The 22,860-nt window shown below is 41.3% G+C and overlaps 2 protein-coding genes across 5 annotated transcripts; one reads left to right on the top strand and one right to left on the bottom strand.

The window, feature by feature from the left end:
- Nucleotides 1-1,336: 1,336 nt before the first annotated feature.
- LOC112292206 (putative gamma-secretase subunit PEN-2) lies at nt 1,337-3,394 on the bottom strand. Its single transcript, XM_024540466.3, has 3 exons — nt 3,046-3,394; nt 2,152-2,297; nt 1,337-1,816 (listed from the first exon to the last, which is right to left on the bottom strand). The coding sequence occupies exons 1-3, from the start codon at nt 3,296-3,298 to the stop codon at nt 1,805-1,807; spliced, it is 411 nt and encodes a 136-aa protein (XP_024396234.1). The 5' UTR covers nt 3,299-3,394; the 3' UTR covers nt 1,337-1,804.
- Nucleotides 3,395-3,618: 224 nt separating this feature from the next.
- LOC112292203 (protein SWEETIE) lies at nt 3,619-22,626 on the top strand. Of its 4 annotated transcripts, none has more exons than XM_024540463.3 (49): nt 3,619-3,979; nt 4,763-4,979; nt 5,156-5,262; nt 5,716-5,952; nt 6,085-6,174; nt 6,325-6,412; nt 6,559-6,623; nt 6,731-6,829; nt 7,038-7,127; nt 7,262-7,342; nt 7,551-7,619; nt 7,845-7,970; nt 8,292-8,395; nt 8,551-8,683; nt 8,879-8,988; nt 9,207-9,323; nt 9,577-9,747; nt 10,033-10,119; nt 10,274-10,367; nt 10,536-10,604; nt 10,819-10,959; nt 11,115-11,183; nt 11,400-11,504; nt 11,699-11,787; nt 12,057-12,213; nt 12,397-12,546; nt 12,853-12,902; nt 13,013-13,112; nt 13,476-13,532; nt 13,684-13,751; nt 13,850-13,943; nt 14,337-14,560; nt 14,725-14,854; nt 14,996-15,064; nt 15,348-15,404; nt 15,563-15,649; nt 15,862-15,990; nt 16,275-16,475; nt 16,892-17,302; nt 17,541-17,609; nt 17,743-17,840; nt 18,089-18,161; nt 18,557-18,689; nt 18,956-19,221; nt 19,462-19,608; nt 19,914-20,075; nt 20,399-20,524; nt 20,749-21,914; nt 22,250-22,626. In XM_024540463.3, exons 1-49 carry the CDS (start codon nt 3,830-3,832, stop codon nt 22,287-22,289), a joined length of 6,972 nt encoding a protein of 2,323 aa, XP_024396231.1. In that variant the 5' UTR covers nt 3,619-3,829; the 3' UTR covers nt 22,290-22,626. The 4 variants fall into 4 exon arrangements, with proteins under 4 accessions (XP_024396231.1, XP_024396229.1, XP_024396228.1 ...); XM_024540461.3 differs by having other exon boundaries at nt 18,065-18,161; nt 18,962-19,221; XM_024540460.3 differs by having other exon boundaries at nt 18,065-18,161.
- Nucleotides 22,627-22,860: the final 234 nt, after the last annotated feature.

Here is a 22,860-nt window from a genome sequence, read left to right as displayed (position 1 = left end):
GTACATGTTAATGATGGTACTTGGATGATTTTCCAGATTCACCCACATATGGCTTTGCTACGGTCGTCAAGCTAATTGGCTTCCAGGCAATGGAGAAGTTTGGCTTGACTACTTAAGAATTTTCCAGAATATTCTTATCCTTTCTCATTTCCACACAACACAATGAATCTCTCCTTCAAGCACAAATTTATAACTGATGAATATTCAAAAAAAAAAAAAACTATTGGAACCCATTTCTCAGCTTCTAAAGATATGGAATATTGGCAACGTGTTGGATAAGAGGCAGGATTTGAGTGAACAGAGGAGCTGATGAGTAATAGCCAGGGCCTATGCATGAAGCTCCAAGAAGAGGTCTTGGTGGCAGAACACCTTCATTCCTTTGTGATTATAGTCCTCTTGGGAAACGGTACAGACACAGTACTTAAGCCTCCAAAACTCAAGCAGGAGGCTTTGTTACTAATCTAGGTTGAGATTGACATGCTGTGCCGTCCCCCATTATATTAGTCAGTGATCAGCAAGCAATTGAGGCTTACAGTGACTGGACCCGAGGTAGGTACTGTAAGGATGCTCAGTGTTGGCAATTAGTGAAAAGAAAAGCAGCGGGTAGTGTCAACTCACAGTTCCAGTTCTTATAGTTCTTACTTAGAAGCTCCCTAACCTTACCACCAACCTTACCACACTTGGCTGGGAACAGAGACATTTGCGATGAAGAGAAAGCCTACAGAATGCTTAATTCATTATTCATAATGAGAGAAAATACGATGAATTAACGACTTTCATGGTTGGGCAACAATACCTGATGAAAAAATACCCATATTTTGTAGTTTTATTTTTATTTTTTATGTTACTTGCACATGCAAGCTTCGAGAGGGATTGTCGTGAACCCGCGAGCTCAGGCTCGGCTATAAGGCCCAAAATCATGGAACTACCAAGCTCCTCTCTGGTAAGTGTAGTGCTCACTGTGCAAACACAATGCTTGAGAAGCTGGAAATAGTTGAGTACCCAGGAGACCTGCTGGTTTGCTTTCCAGTAGTACACAAATGTGTGTCTAATAATGTGAATGACGAAGGCCTGATTTACTGACCAGATGTCCAAGCATGTACCTTGAAGTTGTTGAGACACACCCAAATTATTCATTTTAGATAGTTATCCTACGGGATATTGCTTTAAAGCACTGCAAACAGTTACAAGGATCGTTAATTCTAGCCAAGACGGTATCTCAAATACAGGGGCAACCATTTTAATAGATGAGTACACATTCCATGATAAGAATGCCATCAAAGGCATGGAGTGTAGCATACTTACCAGTCTCCACAGTGTAAGCACAGATCAGCCATTAAAATTTCAGATGGGCACCAGCATTCCGATTCTCTGTCCCTACATGAGACACGGTATGCAGTGTAATGATCTATTGATAAATTCGGCCGTCTCCTTGCTGGTTCACATGTCCAGGTTGAGCATGAAAGGGTTCATATGCACTTCAGAAAACTAATTTTAAAGTTCCTGACACGATTTCTGTGAAGATAGACCGCTTAAAAAGCCGCAGTTGATCACGGTGCACAGCAACATGCACGTTTGATAAAATCATTTCCAAAGACGTCATACCTATCCACCCGTGTGTGCTACTAGGTAAAGAGCATCGATATATGTTTGTGGACAGGGAATAGGAGACCTTGGTATACAATAGTCATGTGAATTCTAGACTATGAATGAATCTAATGTACATCACAGTGCGCCCGCTGCAAGTGAAAATCAAGATGTTTAAACCGTGAATGTATTAAAGCTTCAACTCCACGTAGACTCCTTAGGTGAAGATCTGTACAAAAATGACGCATCTCAGCAGGATAACTTCAAATTCAAGCAGAATGCGACTCACACAGGTCAAGCCTAACCGTGTTCATAGACCAATCATAGCCAGTAACTCCAGCATAACTAATAAATCGACATTGCATACTGGAACCCAACAAACGAACCACATGAGTAAACCAGAACATAAAAATAAAAATAAAATAAAAAGATGCAATAGAATACCTAGTGGGAAATGCCAAGTTAGATGACATACAAATGAACAAGTGACATCATTTCGTATCAAGATTATTCCAGAATCAAGATTGCATGGATACTGTGTACACAAAACAAGTTGGATTTTACCTGTTGGTACTTGTTTGCGATATCATATACTGCCAGGTGCTTCCAAGAGGGACCTAATAACCCCTCACCGCCATACGCAAAAGTTAACGCCCATGAAAGGAGAAGTGAGCCGCATACAAGAAAACCAATGCCTGACTTGACCACATCTGCAAAGGCCAACATCTCGTTAATTCAGGATATTTTCAGAATCTTTATCAAGATCAATCTAAAAACTACAATTCATATCAAATATAAAGACCTAAAATTTCAAGACTCCACCTAACAGGCATTCTGCCAAATAATGCTACCTTTGAATCAAACGAAAACAATAGACTCGAACGTAGTTATTTCGAAGATAGTCGAAAATAATCATAACTGATGGAATGATGTTCCTTGTAATTGAAATCAACGAGAACAATAGTTACGTTTCGTACAATCATCTTGTCAGAGATGAAATTTGGGATCCCACACTCAAACAACGGTCCTATGAGAGTGTACCACGACTGGGAAAAGCTTAACACGATTGATGTGCTTTGACGAATTGTAATACTCACCCAGATTCTCGTGGACGATGATCCCTCACATCACTAGAAAAAAGGAGAAGAATGCATGGAACGCGCACAGAGTGCAGACAGTTCAGTTATGCAAGATCCTGTTGATCCTAACTCCATGCCCAGGAGTGTGCCCTTAGAACTAAGCCCTAGCCGAGAGCTGAATGATCTCAAGCTTACCAATTGAATGAGCAGTTATTCGCACAACCAGCTTAATTCATAACTCGCAGTCGCGAAATAAAGACAGAATCATGCCCACGAGCACAACAAATAACTAGCAACATGAACAAAAATTTTGTACGAAGATTCTGACTCTCAAAACCAACAACTCCGACATGGTTACAAAGGCAGAACCTCAACGTACATGGGCGAATTAGGGGATCGGATCTTGAGTTCCGCAGCACTGGTAGGAAGTATAAACAGTTGATGAACCACAACCAGGGAAGACACAGGAACCCAACATAGTAGAAAGACTTGGCGAGATTGACTGCCTCCTCGTGGTACACTCCCAAAGGACCGTCAATGGTAGGCCAATAGTGCAACCCTAGCGCAGCGCTTGTTAAGGCTGGACTCTCCCCGGCCTCCATGTCCCTCCGATTGACCTCCACCTCCGCCATAGCCAAACCCTAATGACAACAACTTCACTCGCTCTTGGAAAAACCCAATTCGAAATTGAATGCTCCCAGGAGAGGCTCTCAAGCAAATTTTCGGCTTCATTGGATTTCTGACTTGATTCCTGGAAAAACAGCATAACAAGAGGAGAGGAAAGGGAAAGCTCCTGCACACGTGGATGCTGACGTAACCCAATGAAAATGTCTAGCTGGAACCTGCGTGGCAGCAATCAGCGGAGAAAGAGGTCCATGGAGGACGGTTGCTTAGGGTCTCTCGCTCTATTCGGGCAGAGTCCTTTGTGAAGTTGGGCTTTGGTTAGATCTGTGCTTGACTGCTTCCATATTGGTATCGTTTGGATGGTATGAAGGAAATCTGGGACTGAAGATCTCGGGAAGTAGTTTCTGGCATTGAGAGCGCCGGGTAGTGCATCGACCTTCGCCATGTTTGGTTGAGAAGGAGCTATTGGTTGTGATTCGCGGAAGGAGATTTGAGCTGGGTTGGTGTGTTTCGGTGTCAGGGGAGGAAGGAGAAGAAAAATGGCAGATGGTGGGGGATTGTCGGAGCTGGGGGTCCTGGTAGCACAGCTAGAGTCTGTGGTGCATTCGGGCTCCCAGAAGCCGCTGCAACCTCTGATGTGCTTCGATCTTCTGTCCGATCTTTTGTCCACGCTCGACAGAGAGTCCAAGGTCTGGTGCCATTGCCTTCTTTCCCCTCTTTCTCGTTTTCCCTGCTAGGACGTCATCGATCTGGTCTTGAGGTTTTATTCATTAATAGAAAAAATGAGCGATTTAGTCGGGTTTAGAGTGATGAATCACCGCTCATGTTGTATGTTTTGCGTCGTAAGCAATTTCGCTGTAGTAGCACTATAAACACCGGAAAGTGCTTGTATTAATTGTGTTGGACATAATTTGCGCCTTAGTGTGCTGCCCAAATATGACTGCATTGCATTTCAATCAACAACAGAGGTCATTATCAACGATAACAACAAATTCGTGAATTTGCGACACATTTTCTGGTTTAACACCTGAAGGCGAATTGAAAACCACTGGATTACTTGCGTTAATTTTCTTATCGTATCAGCATTTATTTTAATTGTGAATCTCTTTTTCCAGTTTCGTTCAGGCCAGGCAGCCCTATATTTGTGCCTCCTATTTATAATCATACTTTTTTCTTTCTTTGCTGTTCTCTTTTGCTGACAGCAATGCTCGTCTTCTATATCTTGTGTATCTGGAGGCAATGATTAAATACGCTAATTGACCATATTTGAGAGAAGGATGCATCACATGCATGTAGTTGGAACACCTCACTATAAACTCTGTGAAATTTTGTGAGTTTGAAAGTTTCTATCAGCTTAGGGATCCTCACATGGAATTTATTCCTCTATTTTGGTGATATTTAGTGATTGGTATTTGCCAAGGGTTGTTGAGTGATAGTGTATTAGAATCTAATAATATCTAGTGGACTTGCAGGATAATTTGTTGCCCGTTCAAAGAAAAGGAGAAGATGCTCTACAAAATTTGCTACTGTTAGGGATTCGCCCACCAGTACGACGCCTGGCTTCTGCAGCTATGATTAAGTTCATAGAGTTGGGGGATAGTATTTCCATCTACTCAAGAGCTAGTAGCTTGCAGGGGTGGTTATCTGATAAAGCGGATGTTCGAAAGTCTGACCCTGCGTCTTGTATTGGTTGGTTAACTCAGACTGAGTTTTTACAAATTTTTGTTTATGATCTGCTCGGACTTTAGCGAATCAACATTTACTGCTTTGTATGATTTCGGTGCTCAGTAAATCACATCGGATTTGATAGTTTTTAATTTCATAAAAACGTAAAGTAGACCTTGATCATGTTCCTATTTTTACAGGTGCGGCTCAATGCCTCGGGGCCTTATATAAAGCTTTTGGCGACAGGATTACGTCGGGACTCGTGGAAACCAGTAGTATTGTTGGGAAGCTGTTAAAAGCCTCAGAGGTACATTCTAGGGCAGTTTGTGTTGCTTTGCATACTCTTACTATATCATTAATTGTAAGGCTCCCTTATTCATGTCGTTCTTTGGTGTTATTAAAATCGATTGAGATGCAGCTTGTCTTACTTACGAATAGCACTAGATGGATTCTTGAAACTAGTGTAACAACGAGTTAAGCACCTCTTGCTGTGATGTGTGGAAGAGTTGTTGAAATCCTTTTCTATCAGGTCCCCTGTAGAATTATGAGGCGCAGAATACCTTTTTGGATTCTTACACTGGCACCTCACAAGGATTCTGGAATTTTCTCATTTGCGCTGTTTTCGCAGTGATCGTTTCTCCTATCCGATTCTAAGTCTGAGTCTGAGAACTTCATCCAGCCTCTTCGACCATACAGTTTTGTATTCGCTATTTCTTGCCATGTGTAACATTCTCTGTTGCCGCATCTGAACATTGGACAGGTCAGGATTAGACAAGCAGGGTTGCAATTACTTCAGGATGCTTTAGAGGGATCCGGGGGTGGAGGACCCTTTGCGGCATATGTAGAAGCCATTCGTATGATTTTTAAAGTTGGATTAAATGACAAGTCGGCAGCTGTCAGAGCTGCTGCAGCTGGGTGCCTCCGCGCAGTTGCCATGACTGGTGGGCCTGGTGTAGGATCTGGTGGACTTGAACCTTGTATCAACCTTTGCTTGAAGGTATACATCAGATTGGGACATTGGTTTTTTCCAAGTATACTATCAATCGCGGTTTCATTTGTATCCTGGAATCTTGTTTAGAAACAGTTTAGAGGAACATTACAGTTTTAAGAAGATGTTGATTTTCATCAGGGGCTGGAAGACGTCTTTCAATGTGTTCGAGATGGTTATGCTGCTGCTTTAGGAGCTTTGCTTGCTCTCGGCTTAAATCCAGCAGTGCAGGTAAATCTTCTGCAATGTGGTGTATATGGTCAGACATGGATTAGTGTCTTCCCATTAATCATTTCACGTATAACTGCTTGCTTCACAGTCGTTCACCATGTTGAATAATAAACAAATTTTCTGTGTGACATCCTTTCTATGGTTATGTAGGTTCAACCAAAAGGGAAGGGGCCATCGGCTCCCCCAAAAGCCCTAGAAGGAGTTTTGCAGAAACATCTAATCATCCCTTTTTTGCGTGGTAAGTAGTGGAATACATATGTTTTCTGGAACCCTACATGGCAACACCGCATTCAAGTTATCTACATAATTGTATATTCATGTTGGTCTTTTAAAGGTTGTGATTGCAGCTCTCTCATAACTAACAATTTTCATTGTGTGTCACAGCGTCAGGCCCTCGTTCTAAAGATATCCGCTTCGGTCTTACTATGGCCTGGGTATCCTTTTTGCAGGTATTGTTTTGAATTCCAGTTCTTGATCGCGGTCATGGCAAGTGCAACACCACGTAAATTAGAATGACTCCAGAATGTCATTGTGATTCTGACTGCCTTGACTGCAGGGCATGAATCTAACCTACGGTCATAACGACATGGAACTTGCACATCTAGGGATGGAGGCCGTTAGTATGCTTACATCCAGTCTAGATGCACATGCATTGGTACGTTTTCTCAACTTGATTCATTCTGTATTATGATACATGCTAGCAAGTGAATTCAAACTTCAAAGATGTGGTTGTTCTCAAACTTTAGGTATTTTGAATGCTCTGTAGTGTAGTGATAAGAAGTGTGTGTATGTATTTCATTTTGATGCTGCATGATTCAATTTTAAATTGACTTAATTTATTCATCACCCTTTTGTAAAACCAGGCCTGTGTACAATATATACTACGAGTGGGGGTTGCGGAACAAATGGGTGAACCAGCACAGAAGGAATTCACTTTCTTGCTTACGAAAGAGGTCTGCTTTCAGAAGCATATGAAACTTTTCCTACTTCATATTTGTCGATATCTGGTCCCCGAAACTGCACCACATTGCTAAAAATTTGCAACGAACTGGAAGATAAGATAACTAATAAATTGATTGGTTCGCAGCTTTCTGGACCAGACAACAGTTCACCACGGCTGATTGCTATCTTAAGGACAATTGCATATCTTCTGGTTACACTTGGAGAGGTTGCGTCTTGACCTGCTGCTTACATTCATGCACTCTTGTTGTAATTCCTTTGTGGTTGATTTTACAATATTTAGCCCACTTACGGTCTTACAGTTGAAACTCTGACATTTACTCATCCCACGGAACTAGTTTTTGAAAGTGCTGTTTACCAAACAATTCATGTTGTGTTCTAGTGTAGTGACCTCTCTGAGTCCGCGTTGTCTCCAGGTCTCATTAGCATGTAGAGAAGCACTTGACAATTCGCTGGTGGAGACGCTTTCTAATCCCTCCATTGCCGTAAGTATCTGTTCTTCGTAACTTTTTTATTCTATATTTCTCGTTTGATCTTCTTGAAAGTACGTGAAGAGCTTCTGATTGTATGATAGTGAGGTTCTGTTGTTCTCTATGGCCTAGGAATACTGTTTTGTCATAAAAATCGATTGGTATTACAGTTCAGAGTTACATTCTTTTTTTTTCACCCTTCCCTGCATGATGTGTTGAAGTCTTGCTCGAGCATGGCAGGTTCGAGTGGAAGCGGCTCTAACTCTTCGTGCTCTTGCCGAAGTGGATCCGACCTGTGCCAATAACCTGCTGTCCTGTGGCGTCACCACTCTCCGCGCTATACGAGAAATTGTGGTTGTTGAGAAGGTTAGTTCAGTCATTTTCTTAATATCTATCTGTTGGTTCTAGAGGTGAAGACTCCTGTATCCTGCTGAGGAAGGAGCTTTCAGCACTTGTTCCTTAGAGGATATCAAAGGTGGTTGATTAGAAGGATGGACTTGGAGTCTGATTGTTGCCGTGCAGCATTTCTCAGCGATATTGATGAAGATGTGTTTTTTGGTCCATTATAGAATCTTCAATGTCTTGTTTAGGTCTTCGATAGCAGTAGCCGCTTTTATTCCCCAATGCAATGTGTGGCATTGGAATGTAGGGACAATCAGACGTGTATGTTGTCGGGAGCTGCTGCAGGGTGAGAGGTTGAGGGTTGAGCTGGACTCACTACATGGACAAGCAGCCATGTTAGCTGCACTGCTTGCTGTATGTCCAAGATTACCACTTGGAGTGCCTTTCAGGTGACAAGTCTCTTCTATCAATGTTTTTAGCTAAGCTTGCGATGATTAGAATTTTCTATTGTTCATAGAAATATTAGCCGCATTAGTCATAACACTTGTACAATTTTTATACAATCTGTAAGAGAAAAGTTCATGGTTTGGTTCTTGTTTTGCAGGCTACCTTCAGCAATCCTTGAGGTTGCCAAAAAGATGGTTTCGCAGCAAAGTGCCAAGTCTTTATCAGCACCTGCAGAAAAAGAGGCTGGCTGGATGTTGATTGGGGCGTTAGTATCGTCCATGCCCAAACAGGTGCAGGAAGATATGATGAGACTGTTTGAAGTTGTCTAGAACTGGTTACATGTGTTCTGAAATTTTCGTAAGTCAGCTCAATGACGGCATGCTTGGTTATCTTCGAACCTTGGAGGAACTCATGAAGCCCTGGACGAAAAGTCAGCAGCTGAGGATTATAGTCTTAGAATTTGCGTACTATCTTGTGTTTTCCAGGAACTAGAAGAGCAAGAGTGGGAATTGATTGCACTATGGGCTACTGAATTTGGAGGGAATCATCGTGATCAGCTAAATCAAGCTGAGAGAAACCTTCCTGCGCACTTGCGGTAAGCAACACCTATGGTTTTTAATGCAACTAAATTGTCTAAATTTTACGGAGTCTATTTGTCGGTTTATTTCTGTAATCGTGGAAGCTAATAAGCTAGTTGAATTATACTTGAATTTATCTTATAAGGTTTGGACAATGTTAAAGGTCAATGAAATTGTCTCAGGTATGTTTAGAGGCGTCTTGAGTCTGTCTGATTTGTGGAATGGCAACCTGTAGTTCCTGGTCTGCAGCAGCCGAAGCATTAACAGCGTTTGTGAAGAGCTACGTAGTGCCCAGCTCTGCAGTGAATGATAAAGAGTTTCTTTTGCAACCCATTATCGCCTATTTATCTAGGTACTCCCAGCCTGCCACATTATATTGTTTAGCTGAATGTAACATTCATAATTGTGCAGGCAGGGTACGAACTGAAGTACTAGTTGTTCCTGGCAATTATTACACCATGTGTGTGATGATTCTTTTTTTTTTTTTTTTTCTTTTTTTGGTGGCAATTTGTTCTAAGATTTATATCATGTGTTGATCTATCCTATTTTAGGTGATAGTGTCTGTTGCTAACCTTATTGCCATTTTGATGCTTCTTTTTTTACAGTGCGCTGAAATACTTGGCCTTCCCAGCCTTGCAGCAGGCACCGTTGACTTTGAAGTCTGCCATTGATTTGTTTACTATTAGGATTCTTAGAGCTTATCAAGCTCTTCCAGATCCACTTGTATATAGAGATGACCATGTTGAGCTTTTGGGAATCTGCTCTTTGCCTTTCAGGTGTGCTTTTCTGCTTAGGCTCTGGAGAAAACTATCTATGTGCAATAGACATTCTGCCTAGGTATTCCAGTGTATTTAGTTAGTTGTCCAAATGCCAGACGTACCTGTGGGCCTGTAGCAAATCTGTAAAATGTGTATTTTGTTCAACCAATTTGCTGCTAATGGATCGTGAGGTTCAAATCACTTTAACTTTGTGCTTTTCTCTCTTATCTTTCGAATGCTGCTAATTGCTTTCTCTTAATTCGTGTAACGTGACAAGAAATAATCGTTTTCTCCTTGATACAGGGAGCCTGAGAAATATGGAGCCAGTTCGTGTTTGAGGCAGCTGTTGGATACTGGTGACGCTTCTCTTGGACCTTGGGTACCTGGCAGGTTGTCATTCTTAACAAGTTTTATTTATCCTTCATCGTTACTATTTGTGTCTCTTCGTTACCTGCCTTAAACACACCTTCAATACTGTTTATTTCCTGTCTATATCATGGATTTGGTGGAGTGTTGTCTGAAGAATTCACCCTTGATTTTGTAGGGATTTTTTTGAGGACGAGTTGCGCGCATTCGAGGGCGCTGCAGATGGATTTTCTCCATGTGTTTGGGACATTGAAGTACCGGCTTTTGCACAAGTAAGTGGATGTTCTTTAGAAAGTTTGTCTTCTAGCTAGTTGTGGCTGTGCTGTGCTCTGTCGTTCATCAAAGTCACTTTGTGAACACATTTGTTTCTCTTGTTATATGAATACAGGCTCGGAGTCTTTGTTCTTTGATAACCTTACCATTTGTGTGTATTCTTTCAGCCGCTTCCACTGGCTACATTACTTGTCAATGACATGCTGCTCTGCTTTGGTAACGTTTTTGCAGCCCAGGTATTCTTCACAACTTTGAACATTGCTTACTTGGGTACCTTTTTGGCGTTGCCTTGCAATGACTGTCCCTCTTGTGTTTTAGTGTCCGTTACCATGAGTTTTTTGTCACAACTTTCTTTTCCACTACACCAACGCAAGGGCGCACAATTTTCTTATTCTTACTTCCTTCATTATTTTCTTATTGTATATTATTTTTGCCTTTCTACAAATATAGGGAGTGGAATTCCTTTCGCAGCCTGTGAAGAACAAGTTACAGCTGCTGGACTTAATGGGGAATAGAACCGCTGGAAAGAAACAAGGATGGAAAGCTTCTTTTACAACCAACGTGTGTGTTGCTCTGTTAGGAGGCTTAAAGGTACATACGTGAATACTGGCTACAATCCATGAATGAGATCACGATAATTTGTTTCATTTGCTTCTGCAATCTATTGGAGTGCATATTGGGGTTAGTACCTTTCGGACGGTGTAAATTGTACTTTATGTGTATCATTGGTGTTGTTCTCCATGAAGGCATCTTTGGGTGTGCGAGGTCAAGGAGTAGATGCTGAGGCATTGCGGCAGGTTCAAGAAATTCTATTGGTATGCTACTATGCCTCTTCTAGTACACTTAAGAGTTTTGTCTTCCATTTCATAAGGGCATCATGGAATTCGATATGATAAACTTAACTCGTATGTTAGTGCTGAGGTATGATGACAATTGCGAATGAGCTGATCGAAAGTGGAGAAATACAATCGAAAGTGGTGATTTGTCATTTTCTTCTGGTACGATGCTTACTTGGAATGTTTTTGGAACAGGGAATTCTGGCAGACGACAGCATTTCCTCTGCCGAGCGCCGCGCCGCTTCTGAGAGTTTGGGTGTATTGGCACGTCTGGGCAGTGATAGTTATGCAGCCCGCTTGGTATACGTTTTGTCTAGATACCTTGTTATTGAATTTTCAGTTATCCTGGTTTGTATCTCGACATCCTCTTTTAAAATTAAATTATTATTATTATTTTTAGTTTGGTTAACATCTTGATCAACTAATGGCTTATGTATATGACACGGTCTATATATTTTCAGATTCTTTCTTATCTTCGTCGACATGTGGTGCAGGCACGATTGTTACTAACGAATGCAATTAGTGCTCAGACTGCAACTCAGAAAGGTTCACTAGCACTTGCGTTAGGGTGTATTCACAGGAGGTACTTCTTGTGTAGCAGTTTAAGCAGTTGTAATTCTTGTTCGTATTCTTGCTTCGGTCATGGCTGATGAGCATTGATTGTATATCTTGTGCCAAGAGAGGATAGCACGTTAAGTATCTGTGCATCTATTAATCGGAACGAAAATTTGCACTGGTAGTGTTTTACCTTAGTAATTGATTCTCACTGCTTTTTTTGGCATTATACTTGCTGCGTAAGCTAGCTCAATGTGAAGCCAAGATTTGTTGATGACAATTGTGCACGGGTTGCAGTGTTGGTGGAATGGCCCTCTCTGCTCTGGTTCCTTCAACCGTGCAAGTCTTGTGTGCCTTAGCCAAGGATCCCACAGATGCTCTGCATATATGGTCCCTTCATGGCCTTTGGCTTACTGCAGAAGCTGCTGGCTTGTCATATGTTCCGCATGTCCAGGTAGGAAGTTCACGCTTGTCTTCAGCTGAAGAGCAACTGTCTGGAAGTTGCTCAAGCTACGGCAAGTTGATTAACCTATGTTCGGGTGTTAAAAGTATACATCATTTCAAGCGTGTTTCTTTGATGGATTGGCCTAAACTGAGCTGAAGCCGCATTGGTCTTTGAAATTTGTGGTAAAATTAGGCGACGCTGTCAGTCGTGATGGAACTCCTTCTCTCTGACGAGCATGCATCACCGGAGCTAGGACAAAGCGTTGGCCGCCTCATTAATGCAATTGTGGCTGTGCTTGGACCCGAGCTATCACCTATCAGTTCATTCTTCATGCGATGCAAGGTAAAGTTGTTGGTTACCTGCTTGCAGAATGTGATTAGCATGCCGAGCGATAACGATATTCTAGCTTCAGGATTAATCACAATTAGATGACTAAGTGATTCAACTTAGACTTTTGCTATTTTGTATCTACTGCCCAATGTATTTAGCTAACAGTTGCAGGCTAAAAACTGTTTATGACTGTATCATGGTATTATGAAATGCTCCGCTGGTTTGAAATTTCCTTTACCTAAATCATTTCTGTCAGCTACTTTTTGGCAAGATTTAGTTTTCTATTTAACTAATGAGGTAGAATTTGATTTCGTGCAGTCTGTAGTTGCTGAAATAAACACTGGAGAAATGCCGGCAGCATTACTAGAGTAAGTTTCTTCCGATCTCCAAAGCAGATATTCTTCACATGCATTTGATATGATATTTACACCGAAAATTTTATCCAATTTTGTTACGCTGCGGATGTATGTTGTGACAGGTGTGTGAGGTTCACGCAGCAATTGGCACTTTTTGCGCCACAAGCTGTATCTGTTAGTTCGCATGTGCAGACGCTTCGCCCTACATTATCATCTAGACAAGTAAGTTTTATTTAAGCTTGAAGGTCACATGCAGCCATTTCTATTTTAGTAACTCCCAATAAGTTTTTTAGTCTTGAAATTTATTTCTACCGTGTTGATGCTTTCTTTTTAGGACCTCTGTGATTTCTTACGTTTCGAAGCAGCTGGGGTGATGGTTTTGTGTACTTTCTCGTGCTCTCTGGAAGCTGTCTTTAAGTTTTCGCTATTATCAATCGAAGCTGCAGCTTTTATTAAAATTCTTTGCATTGTATCATGTAATATTCTGTCTGCCCTACACAAGTTATGACCCATTCAATTTCTTCATGCTCTTTTGAGTATCTTGTTTTGGTACTTATAACAATATATGTTGCTTCATGAATGCAGCCAACTCTTCGGCAAGCTGCGGTTGCTACCCTCAGGCATCTTGTAGAACGAGATTCAGTTAGTAATTCATACCCCGTGTTTCACCTGTATAATATGATTGATGAAGTAGACGGATCTACAGGTTTTGAACAATACATAATCCTATACTCATTACATAACCAGGATTGTTTACAGGATCAATTATTGACTTTAATATTCTTTTGTGCAGGTTTCTTTAGTAGAAGAACATATCGAGGAAGATCTCTTCGCAATGCTGGATTCGGAAACTGATGAAAGGTTGCTAAGTTTCTATCTTGCCTATCGAATCCTTCGCATATTGTTTTGTTTCATCTCATTTTGATCACTTCACTTACTACTGGCCCTTGACGCTTTAGAATTATTCGGAGCGTACGCCAAACGTTACAGAGATTACTGGAGGCTGCTTGTCCTTCTTTTCCGTCACGGTGGTTACATTTATGTCGCAATGTGGTAACTACTTGTCTCTCACAACTATATTTCTTGGTTGCACTTAGACTATGCAGGTTTCTGTTCGTTTTCGTCGGAGGCTATGAGGATTATGCATGAGTAGTGTTCGCTCTTATTTGTTTACGGCAGATCTGTTTCGATCTTAATATATTATTATTGGCAGCACGCACTAAACCCGAGGGTTTGGTTATGAGATTTTGGGAAATGTCGTTTTCTTATCTGAGACTCCTCTGTATTTTATTGAAACGAATGATTTACTTCATGATCTATTTTAATTGGTGGTATACGTAGCAGTTCAGACCTACATTTTGAACTAAAATTTCAGCGTCTCTCGACCGTGCTCATCCAATGGGCTCGTTTGAGTAACCGAGCAATACTAAGATCTGGTCCATGTAGGTACTAGCAACTGCAGCTACCAAGCATGCAGCATCTGGGTTCCTGGAGTATGAGGCATCTACTAGCGGTCGCTTAGATATCACTCCTTTGGATGACATGCCCATGGGTGAAGATGATGAAGGTATGATAGTGAACAATGCGGCTGGGAAAGAGACGAAGAAAAGTGAAAGCAAAGGGGTGGAAGCAAACTTGCCGCGCTACAAAACTCGTCTCTTCGCTGCAGAGTATGCATCTCGCCACTGTTGAAAATACAGAATGTCGTCTATACTGATAGACGCATACAACCGCTATTTCTTGTGTGTGCATCTATGTTGGAATAATACTATCTATTAGATGTCTATTATTCAGAAAATTGCTCAAATGTTTTGTGGATATACTGTATGCTCAGGTGTTTGAGCCGGCTACCGATTGCTGTTGGAGGGAATCCTGCTCATTTTGATCTCGTGATTGCCAAAGAGCAAACGGGTGGACATTGGCTGGTTCTCCACCTTGGGGAGTTGGTTGCTCTAGCCTATCAAGTAAGAATTACGTTTGTGCTGTTAGTTTTCAATTAAATCTCTTGATTCTTGTATTGTTGTATGTAATGTGAACATAGATGTTATCCTTGAGTGAACGAACTTGAACTGAGTAATGATCCATTGCTCTCTCTCTTATTGCAGGTTGCCACTGGAAGTCTAGAGAGTGTAAGGCCAATGGGTGTAGAGCTGTTGGATACCATTCTTGATAAGGTAAACATTGACTTCGGGAGCTGTGAATGTTGTTACCATCGCTCTTAGTTATCTCCAGTTTTGCTTTGATAAAAGGAAACGCTTCTATTGGATAGGGAGTACAGTTGAGCATCATCTTTCGTTCTTGTGCGTTGTGCACCATGACTCTCTTCGATAACTTCATGCGATTGCAGAGGCCTTACATGATTTCTGAAATCTTCTGCCGATATTTATGGTCTCATTAAGAGCGGAAGAACTAGCTGGTACTTGTGAAATTACTGAAAAATTTGAGCTTGTTGTGCAGTTTGGAAAAACTGCCGATCCCGAATTTGAGGGACACCTTCTGCTCGAACAGTACCAGGTTAACACCATAATAACTGACAGTGTTCATAGTGTCTCTTTCTAAACCGTATACTTTTTTCGCTAGTTTACACGTGCTGTCCGAATGTGTGTATGAGACTTGTTAAGACATTTTATGAAACTGTGCATTAGTGAACTAATCGTGCACTCTTATATCAGGCACAACTGGTGTCAGCTGTCCGTACCGCTCTTGAACCTTCTGCTGGTCCACTTCTTATGTCTGTGGGATCAAGACTGGCTGCTAGGGTAAGCTGCGCTGTATGTTTATTTATTTGTAAGTTAATGTAGGTTTTTAATTTTTTTTCTTGCAGAGCTCTACTTTTGTGATGGTTGAGTGCTTCTGATGCAAACTGTGATTTATGTGTGCTTTTGGTTGAGAATGACAACACAGCCTCGTTTCTTAACATCTTTGAGGCGCTGAGATTTGATTACTTAGTTTGATGATTTCTTTTCGACAGATAATTACCAGTGGAGTTGCTGGCGGAGACCGGGGTGTTCTGCAGCGTGTGGTTGCTCTGATCTCTCGGCCATTGGCCAAATGGGCTGATCTTCGGATACCATCCTATGCAGAGTGGGTTGGGTGTAAGGTGCCAGTCACTATTCCTGTCCCTGTCTATTTGTAGTTTTAATTTGATTACCTGTTTCAGGCCAAGTTTGACCTGGCATTTGGCTTTGCAAGGTTGCAGTGCAGACTCAGTATTTATAAATGTTTAGGTAGGATTTGTATTCTCGAGTCAGTTTGTTCTGCAGTGACGATTGATTATATTCGATTGGATCCTCATTGTATTATCTTATGAAGTAGGTGGCTTTGAGTGGTTAATGGGTTTAGTTATGTGACTTTGTGGGTTCGTTGGAATTTTTTTTGTGATAGTTACAAGTGAGTATATTAGGAGCTCATGCCGCTGTGAAGACATATGCATTTGCATGCTCCAAAGAAGGCCCCCCAAAAGCTCCTGATAGCTTTGTACTCCTTCCTCTCTTGGCTCCTCACACGCAATTGCTTGGTCGGTGCTGGATTGGGTTACTAAGGGATTACATATCAATTCGTACGCAGTGGGCTACCAAGATGCAGGTATATTTTTATGAATCGTCTAGTTGCAGATAAGTTACCGTGTATCAGTACTGAAACAGTGGATTTGATTAGAACAAAAGGGCAGTAGTTTGCCGATTTTCAAATTTGCAATGCCTCAAACTCATGATTTATCATGATTCGGGGAAGGTTTGTATTATTTGTGTTTTTCTAATGCCTCCTGCGTAAGTAGTTTATTTATTTATTTACTTGTTTTATGTTCTGGGTCCTGTTCTGTTAAAGTTACAACTATAACACCCGTTTCCTCCTTTTGATATACCATGTTACCATAACCTGCAGTACCATAGAATCCAGAACTATCTCAAGGCTGTAATTTCTTTTCATTTGTGTGTTGAAGCTTGTGTGTTTTTAACTCTTTCTATTCCAATAGAGCGTAATTTGTGGTTTTTGACTTGCAGCCTCGCTATGAACCCTTCTTGGATGGAGTTCAATTGGCTGCAGTTGCAGAAGTGGTACTCCCTCATCTGGCAGAGTGCTGGCCAGTGGTTCTAGAAGCTGTAACCATAGATGTTGCTCCTGTATCACAAGGTGATGAAAAGGCTCCTCCAGTTACGGGTATAGAAATCAACGGTGATGAATTCAAGCAAGTGTGGGCATTAGCAATCCTAATCATATCAGCCGACGAACGTCAGGGTCCGAATTTGGGACGCTCCATCACCAGTTTTCCCTCATTTAATCGACGCATTCTCAGCAGTAGTCCAACTTCAAACCATCAGTTAGTTGCACTAAGCGCACTTGGAGCTTTATGTGCAAAGGGCTTCTACAGGCCTGGCATGCTCTCTGTTGAACTTTGCCAGGAGCTTTTGCAGGTGAAGTTCATTTACTTGTAATCTAAACTGAGTTAATTTAAATTGTGCAGTGCTCACTTATAGCTTTGCGCTAGTATTCACGCGAGTGCTCTTGGTAGTTGAATTTCGAGAATTGTGGTTTCAGTCATTTCTGGTGCTTTTTTTGTGTATAGAAAACACAATCTTATCCTCTTAATGTGCGTTTATCTTTCTCGACTGAATAGGAAGCTAACCGACATTCTCTATTTGATGTGATCAGTTACTGCTGGCCCCTCGGCTTAATAACTATCCTTGGGTCCCTGGTGCAATTGTGTACATCGTGGAACAGGTGCGTAATTCGCAGTATAACTCCAGATATTGTCAAGTTTGACATTAATACCAGTTCACTATTCTTCACGTGTGGCAAAGTGCCCATATGATAGCATGGCTAAATTTTGCAATGCTGTTAATTGTCTTGGCAGATTATCAATTCATCGCCTGACGTGTATATGGAGGAAAAATCCCTAGTGCTAAAAGTTGCGGAGTTGTGTCTTGGTTATATGCATCAACTTCAAGAGAGGTTTGCGTTTTGACTCATTTATCTTTATGAAGTTGCCTACTTGAGATCCTTTTGAGGTATGGTTGAATTAGCAGTAACTGGAGCATTCCTTGTTCTTGTCATTCAATTTTTGTACGGCATTGAAAATATAATGAACTCATGTAGCTTGGATTGGCTTAGTTTGTATAATTACCCAAATTTTGATATTGCAGTTCTTAGTCTTTTTTTTCTTGGTTTTGATTTAGTAATTCAAATCAAATGTGGAATAGCTCTGAAACCGATGCACTAGTCTGCTTTGCCCTACGAGCTGCTTCAAGTCTGACTTGTCGTTTAAGCGAAGAGGTACTCATTTTTTTGTGGAAACCTTCCATATCATTTCTTCTTGCTATTGGCTGCTTCATATACTCGAATTACTCAAAACTTTTACTTCGAATATTTGCATAACGTTGATGTCGCTTCTCCAACCTTATAATTTGTGCTGATAAATCCTCTTTGAGGAGTAGTTTGACGGGTGAACCTTGTCTACTTGGATTTATTAACAAGCCTTGAAGCCTTCTTATATTTCTCTACATCTGGACTATATATCTCAGTGACATTGTTCGAGGAGTAGGTTTTCGATCATTGATCTACTGGATGTATAACCATGAATGACAATGTCAACTTTAAATCTTAAGATCTTATTGTATTCCTCATTTAATTTTGATTGTAGAAAAGTGCCGGTTTTTTTACCTGCGCAGTGTCAACAATTATTGCTGCCTCAGTTCCTTTCGGCTGGCATCAAAGTCTTGAGTGAGGCTTCAGGCAATTCTGCTTCTGCTTCTGTCACTTTCATTACAACTGTCACCAACGCTACTTCGAAGTTCTCAGAAGGTACACAAGGATTCATGAATGTATGAGTACTTGGTTAAGGATTTATTTTATCAGACACCCAAGCTTTTGAGGTTTATTTAGTGCATTTTACAACTTCATTGCATTGTTATTGCGCAGAAATTATTGTCATAAATCATATGTTAACTATGCAATTAAATAAAAATAGTACAATGCCTGTTGATAATAGAGTAGATTGTTTAATTAGAGCTACGATTCGAGCAGATGATGTTATCGTCTTCTGTAAGTAATTTTTCTGTATTGTTCAGATGCAGGTTCCAGTGGCGGGTTTGGGAAAGAAGAGCGAGCTTCTGTGCTAGCATCTTCTGTAGAGAGCTTGGCACGGGTTTTTGAGACTAACGTGACCATTGCAAGCAAGATTGATGATCAAGTTTTATCTAAGCGTGTTCTTCTGGTTCTTGGAGTTATGGTAGCCATGGCCAAATCTGTTCCTGATGTTGCAGAATTCAAGCAGGGGTCGCAAGCTCGTTGTTTATCCTGTCTTCAGTCTTCTCTTTCAATTACTCATCCGACCGTAAGGATACGTTCCTTGTATGTAGAATGCTAGTGTTCTCTGTTAAATTGAGTGGTTTGATTATGGGTTATTTGTTCTTGTTTCAGCAGCAGTATGAGATTGAATTTTCTATCACTTGAGCAACATGGAATGTAAAGCTAGTTCTTCTTTGGCGAATAGGCTTTCTAATTCTCTTCAACCATGACCTGATTTGAAGTGTAATATAACTACCCTACTAATTCATGTTTTTTAATGTATCAGATTCAGTTGGCTGGTCTTCAAACCCTGAGGACTGTGGCACAAGCAGGGTCAGCTGAGCATCCCAGGGGAGAAAAGTTTGCATGGGCGCTGCTCCTCTTGCACAAGTTGTCTTCTGATGTCATTGCAGTCATCTACAAGGAAAGCAAGGTAATTAAAGCGTTCGGAAATTGTTTGAAAGCTTGATTAGAATCTTCTTAGAAATCATAGATATCAATTTAGTAATTGGGAATAACTTGCAGCATTTGGAAGCTTCAGAATGCCTAATAGTTGTGTTAAACCATGTCAATGGTTTACACGATGCAAAACGGCGTAGTGCATTCTTGTGTTGCGTATTCACTTGCTGTGGTATGAAGGCTCAGTCACTGAACAACTTTCACCGGTCTTACTCTCATTTCTCCCAGTCCCCGTGACTTTGATTTAAGCTTACAGTAATGGTGCTGTGGGTGATGTAGGATACTATGACCTCTGCAGCAGCAGGCTTAGTTGGGGAAGCTTTGAAGTTGCTCGTATTGCTCCACTCATTGGTAGATGGCGAGGAGGCTCAATTGGAAGTCTTGCATGTTTTACTTCCAGCCATAATAGCTGCTGCCTCTGTTGATGGGAAGGAAAATCAGGTATATTCTTGTTATCAGGTCCGATCCACCTCAGCCCCTCGATATATACGATGCATAGATCGTAAAGTCTACTTAGCATGCAGGCTCCTTTTTTATTTCTATTTGATTGGATCTGGCCGCCTTGGGAACGACCATTACAGGCATAAGTATTAGCAGTCTGGTGCTGTCACCATCTATGCGATTCCTTTCGAGGAAGCTATTATTAACCAAGTCTCCCCAGACCTATTGATTGCTTAGAACTAATAAGGACTATTCTGTCTGTCAGTTTCATCTTTTTCTTTTCTGTTTTTTTTGTGATAACTTGCTTGTGTTATATGATGCAGGCAGCTCTTGCTTTGATAAATGCTGCAGTGAAGCTTGTCACGCACTTAGCTTCAGTACCATCTACAGCCACGCAATTTCGCAAAGTGCTCCTTGACATGCCGGCAGAGTCTCGTCAACAGCTTCAGGTCTGGCTCTTTGACATTCTATCCTCTTCGAACTTTTTTGAAAAAATACTCTAGTTTGTGTAATATTCTTCAACAAGATCCTTTGCAGAGGCGATTATTTAAAGCTTTTAGTTAGTTGGTTTGGATGCATCCTGTATTTTCAGCAACGTCTTGAATGAGCGAAGCTGGAACTTGTGACTGTTTATTAGTATATTTGTCTCATGGAAAGTTGATTTATGATGCAGTCTATCATTCGAGCATCAATGGCACAGCATGATAGTGCAAATCCGTCGTTTCCTACAGCCCTCCCACCTGCATCCATACCAAAGCCTGTTCTGCCGCCACCTTCCTCTGGGTTTCTTCCTCCTCCTCCAGCGTCAGCCCAGTTTATTGTTCGGACAAGCTCAACCGCTTTAACTTCCCAGGCATCCCTCGATTTTGATGATGATGACGAAGTCGACGACGACTGGGATGACTTTCAGGCACATGAAGGTAATGAGGAAAGTCCTGCCGATTCTTCAATGCAACCTGTAGAAGATCAAACAGAGAGAGAAGCAAGTGAACCACAGGCGAGCTCTCCTCATCCCTCTACTTCCACTTCAACAGACCTTGTTGACGAAGATGTGAAGGAAGCAATGCCAGCACAGAAAACTGGAGATGATACTGCAGACAGTTTAGTCGATTCAGCAAACAGGACGGTAGAAAAAGAGAAGTTGGAAGAAGATTCTTCAGTCTCTTCTCTTTCTAATTCGGTTGCATCTCCATCTACATCTAGAGTGCCGGAGACGTTCCCGTCAGAATTTGAAGACGAAGATGACATGTGGGACTCTTTCGAGAGTGCGCCTGTTATTCAATCCGGCGCCGAAGAAACTTCTGCCGTTTCTCTCCACAAACATGACGACGATGATATTTGGGATAGCTCTTTGCCAGGCGAAGCTGAAAAGTCCCAGAGGGATGTTGAGCCACTAGTACATCTACACGGATCAAATTCTCTTGAGGGACATGGACTGGATGTTGAAGGTGACAATGTGGAAGGATCCGCGAACCTGAAAGAAGGCCTGGCTAGTCTTGCTGCTGATGGTGAGGTCACTTCTGGACATGCTGACGCCGATGTAGAGAAGGATTCTGGTGCTGATAGCGGTGATGTATTTGAGGAAGCTGTGGAAGAAATCCATACAAATTCAAGCATGCATGATATCAGTGACCCTGCGGAGACTCCAGAGGTATCATCAGGAACTGATTTGCACAAACAAGACGTCGATCATGGTGGTTTGATTACATTGGCTGGTGCAGAGTCCGAAGGAAGGCCTCTGGAGCATAACTACAGCGAAAATGGTCATGTCGTGAAGGTTGCTATCAATGTCACTGCTGTCCAGAAAGATGAATTGGTTGACGGCGACGAATTGGAGAGGTCAGTGCCGCTAGATGTTGCCTGTTCTTTCATAATTGTTTTAGTCATGAAGTTTGTGGCCTGCCTTATTGATGATTTATTGGACGTTACTGGGTTCTTGAACTTGGGTATGCTGAGTAGTGTTCGAATGTTGGTAACTTGAAGTTTGAGGTTTTTTCTTTTTGTTATCGTGTTTGGCTTTGTGTTTTTTTCGTTTTTTAGGTTCTCAGATGAATGTACTTATGTGTCTACTAGAGTTGCTTGTTGATTGTTATTCTGGTCACGTTCTTAATTTGACTTGGAAACTTGCTTAATTGCACTTAGTTCGATGCTCACTGTATTTTTGGCATTTCCAGAGTTGAAAATCTGCAGTCTTCGGAGGCAGCTACCACCTGATCCTCGCATCTGTACAATTTTTCAGCTCCCGACTCTTTGTATTCATCGCAAATGGAGTGCACAGTTTTAGTTAAGGAATTCAAAAATTAGGGGTTATTATCAAGGACAGTACTATCAGGAAGAGAGTTAGACATCTGGTTCTCGTCGTGTTGTGAGTGGTTTGCACATATTAATTTGTATGTAACGTCGCAGGCATTGTAACGTCATTGGCAACTTATTAACATTAGTATTGTTCAGTTGGGTACGCATTATAGCTTCCATGACTGACGTCATGATCTTATATGTTACCTTTCTGCAGAGATTCCTGCACGATGGAATCCAAATTCGGATTCAAACATACATGTATCAAGTTTGATTGTAGTTGCTCACGTAAATCACCTTTAAAATATATCCTATTGCGTTTTTTTTTTTTTTTTTTTTTTTCTCAAGAGAGCTATAAAAACTCCAAGTGTTTGACATGGAAAACAAGGTAAATTTACATGACCCAGGACGAAAAATGGTTCTCGTTTATCTTTCATCTTGACCATTCACAATGAATGTCAGCACCCAACCTTACACATGATGTGATGCA

This window comes from Physcomitrium patens, chromosome 15 (assembly GCF_059467195.1).
Source record: "Physcomitrium patens ecotype Gransden chromosome 15, ASM5946719v1, whole genome shotgun sequence".
NCBI lineage: Eukaryota > Viridiplantae > Streptophyta > Bryopsida > Funariales > Funariaceae > Physcomitrium > Physcomitrium patens.
Note: the sequence above shows the minus strand (reverse complement) of the source record. Positions and strands in the feature narration are given on the sequence as shown.